This window comes from Sylvia atricapilla, chromosome 4 (genome assembly GCF_009819655.1).
Source record: "Sylvia atricapilla isolate bSylAtr1 chromosome 4, bSylAtr1.pri, whole genome shotgun sequence".
NCBI classification, from domain to species: domain Eukaryota; kingdom Metazoa; phylum Chordata; class Aves; order Passeriformes; family Sylviidae; genus Sylvia; species Sylvia atricapilla.
Window position 1 is genome coordinate 50,605,072 of NC_089143.1, and position 20,209 is coordinate 50,625,280.

Below are 20,209 nucleotides of genomic sequence, written 5' to 3' on the forward strand. Positions count from 1 at the left end.
TTTAAAAAAATCTTAGTCTTGGCTGGATGTTCTGATTCATCAACTGACTTTAGTGCTTTGGTGAAGTAGTGAAGTGGACACCTTGGAATTGAGGCTGTGCTTCAGCCCTGTGAGCGTGCCTATCCCTTTCTTCTCCAGGAGTAGCCAGGTAGCTGCCGTGCCTGAGCAAGTGCAGCTCTCACACAGGTTTCTAATGCCTGAGGAGCATAAGGACATGGCATCCTAAGTGTTCCTCTGTTCTGAGCTGCAGTCAGAGGACTGATTGAAGTCTGACTTGCCTTGTGCCCATTTTTCTTCTTCTCTTCCTTGATACTGCTTCCAAGTGCAGACTGCAAGTGGGATCCCTGTGAGTCTCTATCATCTGTAAAGTCTTGGCAACCAACTGGCTATGACCTACACACTTAGTGCACTTCTCTCTATAATTTGTAAAAGGCCAATAGAAAACTGTCTTCTGTTAAAAGGATCGATTATGGTTTGTTGCTGAACTTCCATAGGGCTTTTCTTAGGCTTTACAAAACTCTGATTGCTTTGTTGCAGAAACTAGATCAGCCTTTTCATAAAAGCATTGCTGGTTTAATTTTTGTAACAAGAAAGGCAGCATAAGTGTTCCCAGCATGTATTAACTGATTCTCTAACTGAAATGTGTAAAATTGCAATGAATTACATCTTTACAGCTGAGGTTATGCATGTTAACGCATGTAGCACCTATTAAGCCTGATCTAAGACTCCTCAGTCTGTCCAAGGTTTCCTTAAGAAAATTTCATACATGAGCCTTATTTACTCAGGCTTGAGAGTGTAGGAGCAGATGCCTCAAACAAACTGGGAACTTTCAGAGATATGCTGAAAGGGTTTCAAAGCATCTTACAGAATCGTTGTGCAACTTAAAAGACAGCCTTAGCAACTTTACCAGTGAAATTAGATACACACACATGCACACATACAGGTGTTTTTAAATTCAGCTGTTTAAATCTGAAGCTTACCTGTCTATGGAGAAATAGAAGGTAAACATGGTCTGGTGTGTTGCTGTTCAAAGGCTCCTTATGCCAAGTGCACAGTATTACAGCAGCTCAGTAGCTGCTGCCTGTTCATACACACTGCTTGTCTCATCCAGCTGGTCTTCCTGTCTCCCATCACAAGAAACATGGCCAGCAGCTCAAGGGACATGATACTCCTGCTCTGCTCTGCTGAGAGCCTACCTGGACTGCTGCATCCAGAGCTGGGGCTCACAACATACGAAGCCCATGAACCTGTTTGAGCAAGTCCAGAGGAGGGCATGAAGGTGCTCAGAGTGCTGGAGCACTTTTGCAGACAGGCTGAGAGAGCTGAGGCTGTTCAGCCCAGGAGAAGAGAAGGCTCTGAGGAGACCTTACAGCACCCTCCAGTATCTGAAGGGGGCTACAGAAAAGCTGTAGCGGGACTTTTTACAAGTACAGGTAGTGATAGGACCAGGGAGCATGGTTTTTAACTGACAGAGTGGGTTTAGATTATATATTAGGAAGAAATTCTTCACTGTGAGGATGAGGATTTAATTGTTTTTCATTTTGGATTTACATATTGTATACAAATTATAGCCTTTTTTGGCACTCTGGTGTTCTGGCTTTTGGCCTGCTACTTAAGAAATCACATTTATTCTTCTTTTTCAATCTGCAGACCTGGCTGTTGTTCTCAATATTTTCAAGATGGTCACTTGCATATTTCAGGCATGGCCCACTAATGCATTACACTGGAGGCGGAGATAAATCACTGTCCTGTTTTATAATAAGAAACAAAAAGAAATTTGTTTCTGATAACAGAAATAAATATTTACATGCAGTGCTTTAGGGCACTTCTTAAAGATCTTTCTTTTAACCAGCTTTAGCTGTACAAAGTTAATGAAACAGTAGGAAAAACACTGGAAGTTCTCTGCTTCACCCTTGCTGTCCTCTGACACGCTTGTCTAACCAAGACTTAAAGACCTCCAATGCAATTTGTTCCTGGGCCACCACGATGTTGAAGAGAACATGAAAAAGACAATCTGCATAGAAGCTCGAAAAAAGAACAGGATCCCTGTGTTTCACCACCAGGCGTCATTGCTGTGCTTCAGAAAGCTCTGACTTTCATCACTAAGCTTTGTAAAGTTTCAGGTACTGCCAGAATTACTGCTGGGCAGCAGAATACATCCAAGGGTCTTTCAATCTGTGTAGTAAAGCATTAAAAAGGCAATAAAGAAGGTATGGCTCAAGGAATCTGAAAAGAAAGAAACAGAAAATAGGAAGGAGATATGGCAGAAAGTCAAATCTTCTGGCTGAATGGGCAAACTTTCTTTTAGTTACGTGCAGGGGTGAGGTCACAGCAAGATGCCATAAGTAATCCTGTTGTTTTGTTCCCTTCCCACTGAGCCTCAATCCCCTTGGTTCAGATTTCTGAAGTCAGGGATCCCAGCAGAGTTCATCTGCATCCATGTGACGATTTCCCAAACTACTGCTGCAGATATTTCCCCCCCTTGTCTATTTACTGGATTCAGGTCAATTTGCCTTTGCTTTGGCTTCCACATGTCCCATTTCATAATTTATGCCCATTGACCCTATGTTTGCTTATGGAGCAACAGTGTTTGATTCTAGAAATGACTCTGAAGAGCATCTGAGTGGAAGAGAGGCTCTCTGGACAGCCCCATCTCAGAGGCTTCTGCTCACAAAGTTGACAATGATGGTGGGTTTTGCAGTGCACACTGGCATGCTGCACAGGGGTGTAGCTGTCCAAGGGGATCCACACTGTTGGTCATTCTAAAATCCGGTGTGCATGACAAGGCACGTGTGCTCAGGACAGTCTTGGGGCAATGTGACTGTCTGCTGCAGGTGTATAGGATGTGGCATTCCTAAAATCCTTAGAGCTTGATGATAAGGTCAGGGAAGTTTGAAGAGTTCTAATGTTTCTTTGATTTAAACAGAACTTTTTATTGCTCAGGCTGTGCTGTAGATCACACCAAAGATCACAGGTTCACTGCACCATTATTGGTATTGGTTCGTATTATTGTAAAGTATGCATTTATTCTCCAGGAGGGTTTTAAAATAAGCTATCAGTAAGCACACATTCTTCTTGTCATAAGTTATTCTGAAAAGCAGACAGACTTCAGTGTGACTTCCAAATCGAAATCTGAATAAACTTTGGCCCATCTTTGAAATGTGTATTTTAATTGTCTCTCTCCCAAGAAGGTGGCTTTGCTAGCTTTGTTAGGAACAACAGCATCTGACAATCCTAAAGCCAAATAATCAAATGTTTGATTAATATTCATTCCCTTTTGCTGCATTTTTACTTCAAGTAGTGTAAGAAAGATGTGCTTTTTAATCTCTTGTTTGGCTGTGATATTTCCAGGAATATCACAGGACCTAAAAGGAAGCAAAAGCATTATTTTAAAAAGGGGTCTTCATACTTGATTGAGTACTCTCCTTGGCTATTATTTTCCCCTTCTAATTCTTCTAATACTTGCTCTAAATCCACAAAGTAATTTGCACCTTCCACCTTTAGCTTTCTTCAGCTTACTAAAATGAATAAGGCATTGTCCTGTGAGCAGTTGATTTATTCCCTTTGTGTTTTGGAAAGGTATTTATTTCTGGATGTCTTTGTTCATGTTCTCACAAAATTGGATGTCATCCCATATATGCTTAATTCAGCTCCATTGTAGTGTCATGCACATTTGTAAAATCTTCAGATATGATCCCTAAGCCTTTTGAAGATCATAATCTGCCCTGCCAGCTAGTTTTGCTCAATCTCTGTGCTTCAGTAATAATAAGTACTTGCAGGGTTTTGTGTACCTAATCTTTTAGACATGCACTTAAACGTGCAGGTGGAAAAATACAAAGGAATTGGAGTAGTCACAGCTTCTATACTGTGTAGGGTGGGACTTCAGAAATGTTGCTCTTTTGTTCCTTCTCCTAACGTGTGTGTCCCAGACTTTTGTGTTAACAAGTTCTTCAGAAGTGACTCATAAGAGGGTAACTTGGAAATTGCTATCACACAGTGGGATAAAACGATGGATTTTTAATTCGAATACCCTCCAGGAGGTTTATTTTCTTGACAGCTAAGTCACTGTCTGAAAGAAAGGTACCTTGGTAAGCTTAAAAATCAACACGGTAGATAAGGAAGAAGTAACCTATTTTTAGAAGTGCTAAAGTTTTAGCTAAAGCTTGTATGCATTTTATTATTTGTAGGACAGAATGTATAGTTGTCAGTAAAATCTGTGATGCATAACTGCCATTAAAAGTTTGTGGGGTTTTTTTCTGTAAAGAGTTAGGTCGCTTGAGCTGTGGTTAAAGTAGGTTCAGTGCAGAACTGTTTTTCCATTAAAAGAAAGCTGTTTCAAAAAGTACTACCTCTCTTCACCTGGAGTCAACATCATGCACTGCATCAGGTAAGCAAGCAATGCAAGGCTGCTCAGCCCTGGCAGGAGTCAGGAGTGGGAAGCAGGCTGTGCTGCCTGTGAAGTGGCAGAAATGAACCACTTTCCCCTACAAGTGCCTTGTAGTCAGAAACTGTAGCTATGGCTACAATCTGCCGAGCATGGTAAATGTTTCACAACATTTGCCCAAGTTACAGTCCCCAAGTGAAGATAACATGGAGTTGCAAGAGCAGTCGTTAGTTCACTAAGTACTTCTGTGTGCAAGCTCACCAGGCACGAACACCTCCAGTATGGTCTTTGTCTTCAGCTCAAGACACACATTTCACTTGAATCTGCTGAGGTTAATAAATCACTGGAGAGGGGATATTAGTGTGTTATGTTCAGCTGGGTAAAGTGAGATAAAAAAACCAATAAAGGAATGTATCGTATTTCCACTGAATTACAGGCTATCCTGAGTCAGAAAAGACCTGCATCAAAGTCCAACTCCTACCTCAGCACAGGGCAGCCCTAAGAGTCACACTCTGCCTGAGAGCACTGTCCAAACCCTTCTTGAAGTCGTCAGGCTGGTGCTGTGATCACTGCCTTGGGGAACCTGTTCAAGTGCCCAACAACCCTTCAGGGGAAAAACCTTTTCGTAATATTCAACTTAAACCTCCCCTGACACAACTTCATGCCATCCTCTTGGATCATGCCACTGGTCACCAGAAAAAAGAGATTTTAATTGCACAACATGTAAATAAACATGAAGAAATATTCTCTCCATAGTGAGCAGCCCTAAAAGTGGAGGGGTCTAGGAATCAGCTAAGTATTTTCTGGCAAAGGGTTGAGCCGAGGGCCTGTGCAAGCAAGTTGTAAAGGGGTGGCATTGTGGTTTCCCTGCTTGCTCAGGTCACTATATGAGCTGGAGCCTCACCCTCATTTATCTTCAGGAATCGGGCAGAGCAAGGCAAGTAAAGCAGCTCCTGCAACATGGTTATGCAAGTCTGGTCATGCTTCACTGGAACCCTGTGCAGTCTCTTTTGTTGTCACTTTTTGGCTGAAGACCATGACACCTATCCCTGCACAGGCTGCAGACAGGGTCCACTCTCTGATCCAGTATTCTCAGCTGGAGAAAAAAAGTCATGGCCTTGATATGCATATAGTTAAAGATATAAGGAAAGTTTTGAGGGAAAAGGAAATGTAAAGTGATATGAGAAATAAACCAATAAGGAAAAGGGATGGGAATTTTAGAAGAATCATAGAACAGTTAAGGTTGGAAAAGACCTCTAAAATCATCAAGTGCAAAAGAAGGGAGGAAAGGAGAAAGGCAAACATCATGGAAGAGAGTGGACTAGAAATACTTCATTCTAATAAGTAATTTTAGGAAGGGTAAATCTCTAGGTCGTACCTCCTGAGAGGACTGGAGAGCTTTGGCTGGAACTCAGAACAAAAAACAAGAGTTTATGGCCTTTGGAAGAAAGGGCTGAGAACTCAGAAAGATTACAAGGATGTTACTAATTTTTGCAGGGAGAAAATTAGAAGGGCCCAAGTCCAACTAGAACTTGATCTGGTTACTGCTATTAAAGACAATAAAAAATGTTTCTACAAATACATTACCAGGAGCAGGGCTCCATCATGCATAATGGTGACTTGGGAAGATACATGCATCACTCCAAATGTCCACGCTTTCCTCCTTCTTCCCTCACTTTTTTATATGGAGCATGATGTCATGTGGTCTATGATAGCCCTTTGGTCAGTGTGGGTCACCTGTCTGGGCTGTGTCTCCTCCCAACCTCCCATGTATCCCCAATTTCCTCCCCAGTGTGCCCATATGAAATGCAGAAAAGGTTTAGGCTCTGTAAACCACGCTTAGCAATAACAAAAACACCCCTACACTATCAGCCCTGTGTTCAGCACAAATCCAACACCCAGTCCCAAACCAGCCACTGTGAAGAAAGCTAACTCTGCACCAGCTGAAACCAGCACAGAGGTTCAACAAGTCCAAGGGCCAAGTCCTGCCCTTGGTAACAACAACCCCAGTCAGCACTACAGGAAAAGCTGCCTGGAGGAAAAGGACCTGGGGATGCAGGTTGAGAGAAGCTGGACATGAGGCAGAGTGTGCTCAGGTGGCCAAGAAGGCCAATTGCATCCTGGCCAGGATCAGAAATAGTGCAGCCAGCCCAATTAGGGAAGAGAAGAATCTCTTTTGAATTAATTACAGTCATACAGGTAAACATGAGAGACTGCTATACTTAGTAATTACTAGTCAGGTTATATAGAGCATTTTACCTCTTTTTTACTTGTTTCTTAAGGAAAATTCTTGATTTCAGAATGCTGGGCATAATTTAAAAATAGATGAGGCTTGAAGTCCCCAGGAAAGGCATGCAGTGCTGACTTCAACCCAATCCCTTGCACCAGCATGTGGTGCCAGGTGAGAGCAAGTGTGTGGGCTGTGAGCAACGATGGGGGCTGTGCTTCTGGGCATTGATGGAACCAACAGGTCAGGCACTCACAAAACAAGCAGGGCATTGCATGTGGTAAGAAACATTCTGTCGCAGCACTTCTGACATTGATTTTTGTTTTCCCATCAGCAGGGCTGGCATGTTGTCCTTGGACACAGTGAAGTGAAAGCTATTCCAACAGATTAATGAGTAGCTGGACTGTAAAACTAAGAATTCAGGAGCAGATAGAGCCACAGCCACACAGTCAGTGTATGTTTCTTAAGCAGCTTGCACAATCCCATGTTTTGATGGATGAGCTGGGCTCTTCTAAGTGTCACCAAGTTCATTAGCAAAGCCTTCATGTTCTCACTGTGTCCCTGCCACTGTGAATTCAAGAGCCACTTTCTCCATTTCTCTTTGCACCTGTAGTGCCACTGAGAGTAGTGGGTTTGGAGGACAGCTTCCATGGAGGTGGAAAAAGGGAAATAGCTTCCAGCCAGGGCTGTTGCTTTTGTTCCATGATGTTGAGGGCAACCACAAATTGGCTGCAAAAAAGGGTAGGGCACGACAAAGGAGTCAGGAAGACAGAAGCACTGAAAGAGTGAGGTTTCATCAGATGAGTGTTTACTCTTATTCTAGCATTTTTTTCTGATTAAGGGGTGGGACTCTGAGCTGGGAGGCTTGGCTAGAAAATCAGAGCACTCCACTTGCAGGAGTGCTTCGCACAATCAGCTTCCAGTGTGCCGGAGAGGACTTGTGGTACCAGCAACCCAGTTGCTCTGGGGGCAACTGTGTCCTTCGTGCAAGAAATCAGCCGTGGCAAGATTCGAAACAGACACATCAGTCAACATGAGCATGGCAGGCACTGTAAGCAACAGTTTGTCTTCGGGAAGTTTCTTTGCTGCAGCTGAGTAATGCATATTTAAATGTGAATTCTTTGCAGGGACACTGTAAGTCCTAGTGGTATAGCAAAGATCAAAGTTTAGGATGAAGCTGGTACAGAAGAGCTGCTTTTATTTTCAGGGTGCTGTAGTTTCCTAGGAAATTGTTGTTAACTCTTCAAGGCAATAGTTTATTTGAGGCAATAAAAGGTAACAGCACCAGAATAAGAGTAACATCCCATCTGGGTTAGCAAACTGCTTTTAATCTCCAACTGGTTAGTTTAAAATATGATAGAATGTACTAAGTGTTTAGATCAATGTATTTATCTGCTCTACAGATCTGCTTCTGAGATCCTACATTAGTTTTAATTTTTAATTTATTTATAATTCTATCAGCTTGTTTTCTAAAAATATGATAAGCTAATACTGTGTTAAATTTCAGGCTGAATTGTCCTGGCATTAGGATAGTCATTAAATTTGGATATGCATATAACAAATCTCAAATTTTAGTTAATAAATACCAGAAGTAAATTTCACATGCAATGCAATACTGAGCTGGGATTTAAATGACTAGTTACATCATTGCTAGAAATTAGATAACAAGAGAGATGGAGGTATTGATACCAATATATGTTTCTTCTTGCACTGCTGGCGAGATGCCAACAGATACCCAGGGGTTAAGGGACAAGCAACTAGAAATGGAAAACAACTGAATGCATGAGCCTTGCTAGAATGCGCCTTAAGATAGTTCCAGGATCATTTGCTGTTACTGGCAGCTGACTTCACTATTCTAAAACCAAAAGAGAAAGAAAAGAATTTTTTCTCTTTAACTCTTGAGTTACTGCAAGTGCAAAATTAATTGTAGCTTACTTGTAGATAAATTCACCAAGTTCAGTCCTCTACTCAGCATTGGACAGAGTACAGTAAATGAAATGTTGTGATGTAGCTTAACTGCTTTGATTTCACTGTGTTTATCTTGGAATAACAAGGGATACAGTGCAATTTATGTAACCAAGCACTATAGTCCTTGTATCCTGTACAAGGGTGTGTTCCTACACCTGCCCTCTCCTGCCACAGTAACTCACATGGCTGGTAGAACATATGAGCAGAGAAAAAGCCGTTAAGGCAGTTTGTCTTAGCAGATGAAGTGGGTGATAGTGTGTTGTTGCTGTATCTGTGGGATCCTGTTGCAATCGGTAAAAGCTCACAGGGGCTAAATAGATGGAACAATGCATAATTAACTAATGTGTAATTATAGGGCAGATTTGTTTGTTCTCGGCAATCCACACTTTTTGGCCGCCTTTGTTTTTAGAAACACTACATGTGCTTTACAAGTCATGAAATCATCACTGGATACAATATAAATATATAAACTGCCTTTTTTTTTTTTTAAGTAAGTTGGTGCCCTTTGAAATGTGACCTTTAACCACACTCATGAATTTTTCATTAATCACATTTGCATGTAAACATTAAATTTAAAGCAAATATCTCTTGCGGCAGTGTTTTCAAAGCATTGTGCCCACCCCACTTCTGTATCTAGCTTCTGAAAGTCTGCTATTTTATTTCATACGTTTAGTATTTCCTAGTAATTATTTTCTTTGTTACCAGTTTTTAGTTTGTGGATAATCAGATATTCTTTCTACTTCTACTTCAAAAGCTTTGATACTAAAAATTTGTTTGTTTTTTGTTTTTACCTGGGAATTGTGCAGCACACTGGTGTTAAGCATGCATATTCTCCAGTCACACAGGATAATATGCATGTGTAAACTTTTTGCACCCTGAATTTGATTCCCCTCCATTTTCTTCTCACGATAATGCCACTAGAACACTTGCAGGCCATAGACTTCACAAAATGACTGAAGACTTTATAGTGTGTCACCCAGGAAAATTGCATTTCAGGGACTGGAGTTGTTTAAAGACCTAGGATGAGATCTTTAAACACCTCCAAGGAGAAACAGCAATTATGGGGACAGAGAGATCCCAGTGCTTTTGAGTACATTAGGATTGAGCTTGCAGGGAGGAAACCTGTTTGAGAGCCTGGGATGTGTGTGGACAATGCTCTTCTCTTCCCTGAGGGCATTTTTCTCTCAGTGGCAGATGGTCAGAGGAGCCCTAAGGCCTGTCATTACCAGGACAAAACCTGAAGAGTTAATAGACAAACTTCAGTCTAGGAGATGAAAAAAATACTGTCTTGGCTAGTGGGGTAGTAAATCAATCCAGCTGAGTTAGATAACCCTTCTGAGAACGAGGGTACCTTAGCATGGATAATACTGCACTTAAAGGGACTCTTCAAGATTACCATGTGTAGTGCCACATCAGCTTGCACAGGTGTCCTTTCAGCCATCACCTCCTGGCTGAACTTGAGCTCTACTAAAATGTTTATAAATCTGTACTAGGCTCTGAATTCCATTTTTAGCAATTTTCTCAGTTCCTAACACACACAGTTCTAGGCAATACAGACTTTATCACAGCCTGATAAATGACATAATTTAGTGTGCCATCTTCAAGAAGATACAAATACAGACAAGTAATCCAACACAGCAAAAGAAGTTGACCAAGGAAGTTAGCAAAGGAGCAGTGAGAATTGGTAAGGTATCCTATTACCTAGGAGACTATTACACATGCAGCTGAAAACTTAATGTGACAGAAATATGAGCAGTCAGACATGATCTTACTGGGGAAAAAACAGGCTTACACTGACCTTTGGTTTTAACTTTTTTGTTGTTTGGTTTTCTTCCCTGTAGTTTCCCTCTCTTCTCCACAGACATGAGCAGGAGTTTCACATGTAGAATGGATGTCTGTGTGGTGACTTGAAAAAGCAAGTGCCATTCCTGTTTTCTTTGCTCTTTTTGCAGGTTATTAAATGCAAGGCAGCAGTGCTGTGGGAAGCCAATAAACCATTCAGTATTGAGGTAGTGGAAGTGGCCCCACCAAAAGAACATGAAGTTCGCATACAGGTATTAAAAATAAAATTTAAAACAACTCCTATGACTTGCGTTCTATGTTACTTTCAATCAGAATTAGTTCTACAAATTTTTAAAACTCAGTCAGAAAATATTCTACTAGAAAGTAGTTACTAATAAGTGAGCTCCTACGGAACATGTTGAAAGTCCTTAATTTGATAATGAGGTAAAAAAAAAAAAAAAAAAAAAAAAAAAAAAGTTTTCAGGGCTGTATTTTTTGTTTACTGACATCTATTTTTCTAATAGCCTGAAAAAAATCACAGTACAAGGCAAAAATCGGAATTTCCTGTAGTGTGAAGTATGAAAATTTCTTTTATTTGTTTGAATCTGTGCTAGGACGTAGCTCATTATGCCTGGGAGCTTCCTTTTTTACCTGGATGTTGGCCTCAGTGGAATTCAGCAGCTGCCTTAATTTTTGAGCAGTTTCAAGTGTTACAGACATGACGAAAACCATCCCATGGGGTTGAGAAATCCATTTGTCAGAATAAAAGTTGTAAACACATACCTGAATATTTCAAAAGAAATAGTGCTGTTCTAGCTGCAAGAAAAGGCAAAATGTCATATAAAACATTATGTAGCTTAAATTTTAAATTTAACATGTACAAATATTTTAAATATATACATAATACAATAATATAATTATGTCATTACCTAGAATATAAAATCATTGTGTAATACATAATTTTTATAAAATATCTATTATATATTGTCATATAATCTAAATAAACATACAATACACACAATATTTCTATGTCTATAAATAAGACGTGATGGTTAAAATGTATTTACATAATTTCACAATATTTATATAATATTACACACTTTTCAAGTATTTCTATATAAATATTAGGAATAATTTAATTTACTCTGTTCTCCCTATATAATTGTGTTGCTAGAACATTGTTTCTACAGAAAATCCATCCAACTCCCCATAGAGCTCTGTACTGCATAGCAAACATTCACAAAGGAGCTTTTTCCCTGTGGATTAAAGACTAATAAATACCATGAAAATCTTCAATCGGACAACTAATTTGTTTTACCTGTAGATTTATTGTATGTATGTTGGATTTTGGAGAGAAGCAAGTGGCTTCTCCAAATGTAGAATATCATTTCACTTCTGCATATGACCAGACATAATTAAATGCAGAAATATTCTTCTTTCCTGTGAATCAGATTGTGGCCACTGGGATCTGCCGCTCTGATGACCATGTGGTATCTGGTGCATTGGTTATGCCTTTTCCAATAATTCTTGGGCATGAAGCAGCTGGTGTTGTGGAGAGTGTTGGGCAGGGAGTGACTTCAGTCAAACCAGGTATGAAACAGCACTGAAAACAAACCCTGTGCTGAGTTTCTAGACTCCTCCTTAAGTCAAAGATTATTATATTCGTGAGTACTTTTACTGCATGGGGAAATATTCCAATTTCAATTTTTTCAAGGTACCTCAAAGGATATAAACCTACTGTTTACACCTTTCTAAGCACCTAGTATTGATTTACTTTCAGAATTTTCTACTCAATTTCTTTTGGTTTTGGTAAAAACATCTGCAGCTTGCTTTCCACCTACTTGGTGCTTTTCCTGTCATGGGACTAAGAACGTAGAGTCTTTGCTGTTGTTCATATGAAATCAGACATTAGCTGAAGTTCTCTGAACACAGTTTATACAGCTCACCTTTCTCAAGAATAAGGCAAAGCAAAGCACTAGATGACAAACATGTCAAAGCACCTTTTAATTCTCCTAAAAAGTAAATAATCAGTTGATTTCAGTTGACCAGAACTTAGGTCTTACTTCATTTTAAAAGCATCAGGGCACAACTGGGATGCCCACTCTGCTGCAGGTTTTGCATGTGGGCAGCACCAGTGCAGGTGAGGCAGCACTGCTCCCTGAGGGGTGGATTGCTCTGAGGACACTCATTTGGACCAACTGCTCCTCTCCCTACATTCTCTTTGAACCACAGGGCATAGATAGTCAGTGGAAGATGACAATTTTCAACCAACTGCTGCGAGATGAGATGGGATTCCTCTACACTTTTACAGGACTGAAAAAATTCTAACAAGGACTAAATTATTAAGAGAAAATATGCAGTGAAAATAATCTATACAGAATCACTCTATTTCCAGGCAGTTTGTTATGATACCTGAGTAGCCCACTTGTAACACCTCTGTCCTTCCAGTGTCTTTGTCCACACTGACAAGTATGAAGTCTGTCCAAAACAGGCTGGTGCGTATAAAAAAAGTTTTATTAGAAAGTTCTGCTTTAACTCTAAACAAATATGCCTATAGCAAGTTTCAGTGACAGCTCTAGCTGCTTTTTTTATGTCTGGGTTCATAAATCTCTCTGTTGCCTAATTCTAGCTGCCCTGTGTTTCCAGGTAAGCTGAAATAGCAGGCCTGAAAACACATACATGCACAAAATCACACTTCTCAGATGTTGCTTGATTTACACCTCCAAGTTCTGAAAAAAGGCTTCAACTTGTGCAATGTTTCTTTAGCAAAATGATTATTAAGTCCATATCACAGTTCTAAGTTAAATCAGGGTCGAGGTAGTGGGGGGATTTAATGTTCTGTAGGCATTTTTCATTTTTGGTGGAAATCAAAAATTTCCTTTGACTTTCAATGTGTCAAGGATTAGCCATATTTTAGAACTGACAAATCATAAACTGATATGTATTAGGAAATACCAGTTTAGAGATTATTAGGTATTTACCATGTATCATTGCTGTGGAAACTGTGTAGGAGTTGTTCTGGGTTGACCTGCCTCCTATCCCATATATCCATCCCATATCTTGGATACATTGTTGTGTCTGGCAGCTGCCCCTCCCTCTCTGGCGGGGGCCTGCAGCTTTTTGCTTTCGCTTTTGCTGCTGCTGTCGGCTTTTCTGCTTCGGCTTTTTGCTAGCTTGGCTGCCTTGCTTCGCTGCTGTTGTTTTTCTGTTGCTTTCCTTCACTTTCTCTCTTTTTTTTTTTCCTTTTCCCTCTCTCTCTCTCTCTCTCTCTCTCTCTCCTGCCGCCCCTGCCGCTGGCTTTTCCGCTGCTTCTGTTTGGTTTTTTTTTCCTTCCTTCCTTCCTTCCCCCTGCCAAGGTTTGAACCGGCTCCGGACCTGACCTGACCTGAGAAGTTGGAGAAGTCCTGGGCCTGCAAGAGACGCGTCGCTGCACCCTCCTCATCACAGTAACCCCTTTTCCCACTTTCAGTGTTGGGGAGTGTTCTTTTTTTATTGTCAATAAACCGGTTTTTCCACTTTTCCTCCAAGGTATTTTTCCTTCCCGAACCCAGGGCTCGGGGGGAAGGGGGTGGTGGAGGTTTTGGTTTAGGGGACTCCTTTTGGAGGTTCTTCCCTAATTTATTCCAAACCAGGACAGGAGTAAAAAATTGCACTGGGAAGCTATGTGCTACTTTGTTAATCACATAATTGTGTTAAACAATTAGAGATGCTGGCTTAGGCTGTGTGTGCCACTGCTTCTCAGACAAATATTTTACCTACCTTTACTCAATGCAACAGTAATAGGACTGCTATATAGCAAAGGTGTTCAAAAAGACTGGCAAAATGATGCTTAATTCCCCATTCTTTGCATGCATGGTTTACAGCCCTGTTATCCTGGCATTCCAATCTGCTGTCCTAGTGAATGTCAATTTTTATATCAGTTTCTTTACTGATAAGAGAAAGAAGGTGTATTACTACCTTATTTTTACACAGAAGGTGCATTAAACTGCTGAGTAAGTACTTCAGAAATGTCAGTAAATAACATGGTTTTGTGACACAGGTCTGACTCAGTTCTGTGGAAAGACGACAGAAATATTGCATATCAAAATTAGTTGTCATAACGTCGCCCTAATTATGTCTTTTATATAAAACACAGAGAGATGGTTCATCTTACAAATGTAGCAGAGGGAAATAAAACCTAGTGCATATTTGCCTCGGAATTAAATATATTTGCTTCATGTTTTTACCTGCATGCTTCTTGTTTACCTTTTTTAATCCTTTGTCATTACTGTTTTATTTCTAGGAGACAAAGTTATTCCACTCTTTGTTCCACAGTGTGGGGAGTGCAAAAGCTGCTTAAGCACCAAGGGTAACCTATGCAGTAAAACTGAGTAAGTTTTCCTGGATAATTGCAAGCCTAATTTGATTTGACTTTATCCAAAACTGATTACAAAAACCTAATTTCACTTGCCATTGTTTCTGGTCATCTTTCAAACAGCCTTGGTTCACGTGCTGGATTAATGCCTGATGGCACCACCAGATTTACTTGTAAAGGGAAAGCAGTTTACCATTTTCTTGGTACAAGTACCTTCACTGAATACACAGTAGTGCCTGAATCTGCTGTGGCCAAAATCAATCCTGCTGCTCCTCTGGAAAAAGTTTGTCTAATTGGCTGTGGATTTTCAACTGGCTATGGGGCTGCTCTGCAGACTGCCAAGGTAAATATTGTGGTGGGTGTTTCTAATATTTTATGGCACCTGTTCAAGATTGTGTAGCCTGCAAGTGGGTTGTCAGCATGGCAGCCAGGAGGTACAGACTGTTTGGTTCAGTGTGGAAAGAAGATACTAGTGCTTTGGCTACTTCACATTCTGTCTCTAGGGTACTCAGAAGTCTTCAATTCAAAATCCAGTAAAATTGTTTATTATGATCTATACTGTTTTCCGTCATAGCTTTATCACCCCTAAAAAATGTCACAACAAAGTTTATTTTTTTATTGTAACTGAAGTCTAGGAATACACAGAGGCCTATATAGGCAACACTCACAATTGTAGCAATATATGAATGTGAATTTTCGAGCTGGCACAGTCTACCACCACAGGAATATAAAGCATCATTAAAACAAAGGTGTGTCAAAATCTGAAGCTGAGACATATAATGAAAATATGGTCTCAGAAATTTATTTAATGAACAATTTCTTTTAGTCACATGCAGCATGATAACAGTACAGATGGCTACAGTAACATGTACAAATTCCTTCTCAGCAGGTAATCTCTAAACCAAAAGAATTGGCTTACGTGAAATCATGTTGATAATGAGGAAATGCACGGTACCTTCCCTAGGCTGTAACAATATGTCATGTTGACATGGTTGTTATTATAGGTGGAACCAGGCTCCACCTGTGCCATTTTTGGCCTCGGAGGAGTTGGCCTCTCTGTCGTCATGGGCTGCAAGGTGGCTGGAGCTTCCCGCATCATTGCCGTGGACATCAACAAGGACAAGTTTGCCAAGGCCAAGCAGCTGGGAGCCACTGACTGCATCAACCCTAAAGATTTCAATAAGCCCATTCATGAAGTGTTGATGGAAATGACCGACGGGGGTGTGGACTACTCCTTTGAGGTCATCGGCCGGACGGATACCATGGTATGCAACCAAAAGATGGGGTGACACGAGGCATTAGCTCGTTAGCTCTCTCTTCACAGGCCACCAAGCACTGAGGAGGAGGAGCTGGGAGCCACTGGCAAAGTACCAAGCTAACTTCAAACCTGTTAAGTCCAGCTGTTGGCCACTGACATGCAAGGACAGAAGCATGCTCAGAAATTTAGGAAAGGGAATTTCACTGTAGTGCCCTGGCCAAACCAGGGCGGCTACATATCACACAGCTCTCCAAAACATATCTGCTGTCCAAAAATGGCTTATCACTAACAGTTTAGACAAAATAGGCTAGGATATACTTAACCAGTGAGAGCAGATACAATGGACAATTTTTATTGTGGCTTCAGTTACAGAAAATGAATTGCAAGCAGAGCCGTGAGAGGAGGAGATTGAGTTCAAACTTCTGTGCCCCAAGGACAAATCTTGCCTGACTCTGGGTGTCCCTCTGTTTCTAATGCAGACTGCAGCCTTAGCCTGTTGCCACTCTAACTATGGAGTCAGTGTGATTGTGGGAGTGCCCCCTGCAGCACAAAATATCACTTTTGATCCCATGCTCCTCTTCACTGGCCGCAGCTGGAAAGGCTCTGTCTTTGGAGGTGAGGACTTGGAAAGATGTGGTTTAACTGTCTTGGGAAATTTGTAAATCATCTTGAATGAAGCAAGATATATCAAATTAATTGCTTAGGCTGTCTTATTAGAAGTAATTGTATTGGTACTGATGTATTGATGGTTGTTTTGCTGACAAGAAGTTGAAAAGGAATTAATTATGGTAACTGTTAGTGAATGGCAAGAGAAGAAAGGAAAAAAAACAGAAAGGGAGGGAGAAGAAAGGGCGGAGAAGAAGAGACAGAGAGAAAGACATAAAAAGATGGAACATAGAGAAAAGGGGAGAGAAGAAGAAAAAAAGAGGAAAATGAGAAAAAAGGGAGAGAAGCAAAAGAGAAAAAGAAAATGAGGGGGAGGGAGGAGGATGGATACAAATAAAGAAGAGGAAATAAGATAAGGAGAGAGATAAGAGGAGATAAAGGATAGAAGATAAAGGGGTAAAAAAAAGAAAATCATAAAGAGGGAGAGAGGACAGAAGAAGGGGAGAAAAAGAGCTAGTGAAAAAGAAGAATGAGAGGAAAAAGTTTAAACTTACCAACATGGATGTCAGCACTCTGGCTTTTGTATGAAATGTGATTAAGTTGAAACAGTATTTAATGTGGAGGAAAGTTTGGAATCTGTAAATTTGTACTGGTATTCTGCTGGGTTTGTCATATGTGGAATAGCTGCACTTTGTCTCATGTTTCCTGTTAGCACCCTGTGTTACAAAGGTAAAGCCACGCTGCCACATTTCATCCTATTACTCTGCTGCAGAAAGTTTATCTAAAAATTTAAGCTGCCCTGAGTTTTATGTATTTTCAGAAGCATTTTAATTTCATTATGCATTTTCTGTGTTTTGTTTTTGGTTTTTTTTTCAGGCTGGAAGAGTAAAGATGCGGTTCCCAAACTGGTTGCTGATTACATGAAGAAAACGTTTGTTCTGGATCCATTAATAACCCACACACTACCTTGGACAAAGATCAATGAAGGATTTGATCTTCTAAGGACAGGAAAGAGGTAAACATTGTTTTGTTGAAAAGGTTCTATATAAATAACCTGAAGGAGATGTACGGTAAGACAAAGTCTGGCTTCACAACAGAGAATGGGGAAGGCAGCCCAGCATGCCCCTTAATCCCAGTATGTTCCCATGGGTTGCAGCTAGAGTAATAAAGCCAGCAAACCTTCAGTTCTTGAAATGCAGTGGGCCCTTGCAGAGGAACTTTCAGATTCTAGTTTGAGCAGAGACACTGGGCGACAGAGGGAGAAAAGACTACACAATTGAGGAAGTCTCTTCCCAGTACCCATGGGAAAAAAAAGCACACAATCATGTCAACATGGGAGTGCCAACCTATAGAGTGCCAAGGGTTAACTACATCATATTCCAGAAAACATTTCAGGATGAGGAGCAGGAACACAAAAATAGAAATAGCCCATTCTCTTGTGAGTTAGGGAACAGACTCCCAGTCCAATTGGTTCTGAACTACTGGTACTTTACCTTGAACTTCAGAGCTTTTAAAAAGGAAAGTACTTAGTATATATATGCATCACAAACTCAGAATTTAGCTCTTGTGCCTTCCTTAAATATTGTGAAAGTTCAGCTCAGACTGTTTTCACAGGGTATTGAAAGTGGAAATATTTTTTGACTGAGATATTTGACAAGATTCACCATGGGAATTTAAAATTGTCCTTGGCAGGAGTAGGAAAAACATTTGTATATCTTAGTATGCGTGGGGACTACATTTTTTGAAAGTTCTAGACATTTATAACTTACAAAGTCTGGAGAATTACATTCATGTTTTCTTTTCATTGTCATTTTCTAGCTGTTATTTTAGGTGTTACTCGCTCTGAATATAAAAAGCAAGTAACAGATGAATTTCAGCCCCTGAGGTTTGTTTTTAGGTTCTAACAATGCAGCACACACTTCATTTTTTTCATTTTCCTTATTTTACATAGGCTATAAGTGTTAGTTTTGGGGTTTAGTATAACAAATGGGAAAGTGGTGAAGCCGCTTTGCTAGGATACTGACAGTCAGCCTGAAGATGGAGGCATGTAGCAGCTGATCGTTTTTACAGAGTATAATACTTCAGTGTTACAGTGCAGAATAGGCTGTACCAGTTACCCTGTAAGTGGAAAGATATGTCTAAGCCCCTCTCTGAGGAACTTCTCAGGCTGTAGCTGGTAATTAATTACCAGGAGCCCTGGGCTTTATCAGTGAAGGTTTAGCAGTCTTCTGTGAATTTTGTTCCCTACATCTGCAGCAAAGTTTGGGCATCCGCTCTGTCATTTTGCTGCAAACTGGGCAGGGGCAGGAAGGGACTTACTAGGAATCTGTGCTATTGTTTAACAGCAATAGCATAGATTTTCAGAGAAAACAGCAGTGTTCTGCTGATGTCAGCCCAGGGGACTTTCTAGTCACTAACTTACCATTTTGTATTGCAGCATCCGCAGCGTCCTGACATTCTAGGACATTAAGCAGCAGATGGCTCAGCACCAGTATGAACTTCACCACTCTCCAACAGAACTTATATGAAATGCAAACCAAGATGTTCCTGAAAGATATACCGCTACCCTTGAATAAAGGATCAAGTTCAAATCCCATATTTCAAGCACAGAAATTATAAATGAAACCATAGTTTTCCTAGTACCTATTTCTCCTCATTCTTGTTTTTAATCCTTTATATTGTGCTGCAATTTTTTTAATAGCCAGTTATTATTATAGTCCTGAATTACAGGACTTGTTCCTGTTGTTATAAAAACACCTGTTGGATTTTTTTAAATTACTTATAATATGCAATCTTTTAATAAACTAAAAAGGAAGGAAACTGTTTCTTTGGACTTCCATAACACTGCAAGCTTAAGAAATTTGTACATGCAGTTCAGCATAGTAAAACTGTTGGTTAGATCAGTGAATCCATCCTGAATGACTGTATCATTCCAGTTCCTAATATGCATGGAATGATATAGCAGAAATTAAAATTTATGCTGACCATGTGTTTGAATTAAAAATTTAAGTAAATCATAGACTTAGGTACTGGAGGATGTTTCACCACTCAGTATTTTACCAGGTTAACACTCCCAAAGATTTTATGTAAAACTGGTGTGTTGTTCTGTGTTGTGATTTGTATTTGGTGTTTTGGGTTTTTTTTAACTTCATGCTTCTTTCTTGGGGTTGTTTTAGGTTGATCAATGTGGTTTTAGACCCTTGGCCAATTTATACAAGTGCCTCTCATGTTTGGAAAGCAGCGTGAAGAAATAGGAATGTGCATCAAGGTATCAAGCATTGTTTTTGCTTCCATTATATAAAGGGTAGGCTTCTTAATTTCTTAAGTATGAATACAGAATAAATGAGAAGAAACAGGTGATTGGTAACAGTTTGCAACAACTCAAACAAAGCATCTTACTGTTTCCTGAATTTGCAATGGAATAGGAAAAGAGGCTATTTCTATCTTGATAAATATGGTCAACACTGACATATCTTTAGCATGGACTAATCAGAGCTTGCAGGCACACACACGCATGGCAGCTGGGTAGAAGAGCCTGTGAAGCAAGGGGACTGTGCTACTCATGACTTACCTGTTTGTGTCAGCAGAAAGAGCCTTTGAGTGGCCCAGCAAGTTTAATAGTATGAGGAC

General features: G+C 40.2%; 1 protein-coding gene across 1 annotated transcript; it reads left to right on the forward strand.

Moving 5' to 3' along the window:
- Positions 1-7,513: 7,513 nt before the first annotated feature.
- LOC136360563 (alcohol dehydrogenase 1) lies at positions 7,514-19,162 on the forward strand. The gene is made up of 9 exons (XM_066317903.1): positions 7,514-7,662; positions 10,532-10,633; positions 11,813-11,951; positions 14,644-14,731; positions 14,839-15,058; positions 15,720-15,980; positions 16,453-16,588; positions 17,456-17,594; positions 19,017-19,162. The coding sequence occupies exons 1-9, from the start codon at positions 7,645-7,647 to the stop codon at positions 19,039-19,041; spliced, it is 1,128 nt and encodes a 375-aa protein (XP_066174000.1). The 5' UTR covers positions 7,514-7,644; the 3' UTR covers positions 19,042-19,162.
- Positions 19,163-20,209: the final 1,047 nt, after the last annotated feature.

Excerpts from the sequence above, each read along its gene's own strand:
- LOC136360563 (XM_066317903.1), top strand. Across the intron at positions 15,059-15,719 it reads CTGCTCTGCAGACTGCCAAG|GTGGAACCAGGCTCCACCTG; the intron begins GTAAATATTGTG and ends TTGTTATTATAG. Across the intron at positions 15,981-16,452 it reads TCGGCCGGACGGATACCATG|ACTGCAGCCTTAGCCTGTTG; the intron begins GTATGCAACCAA and ends TTTCTAATGCAG.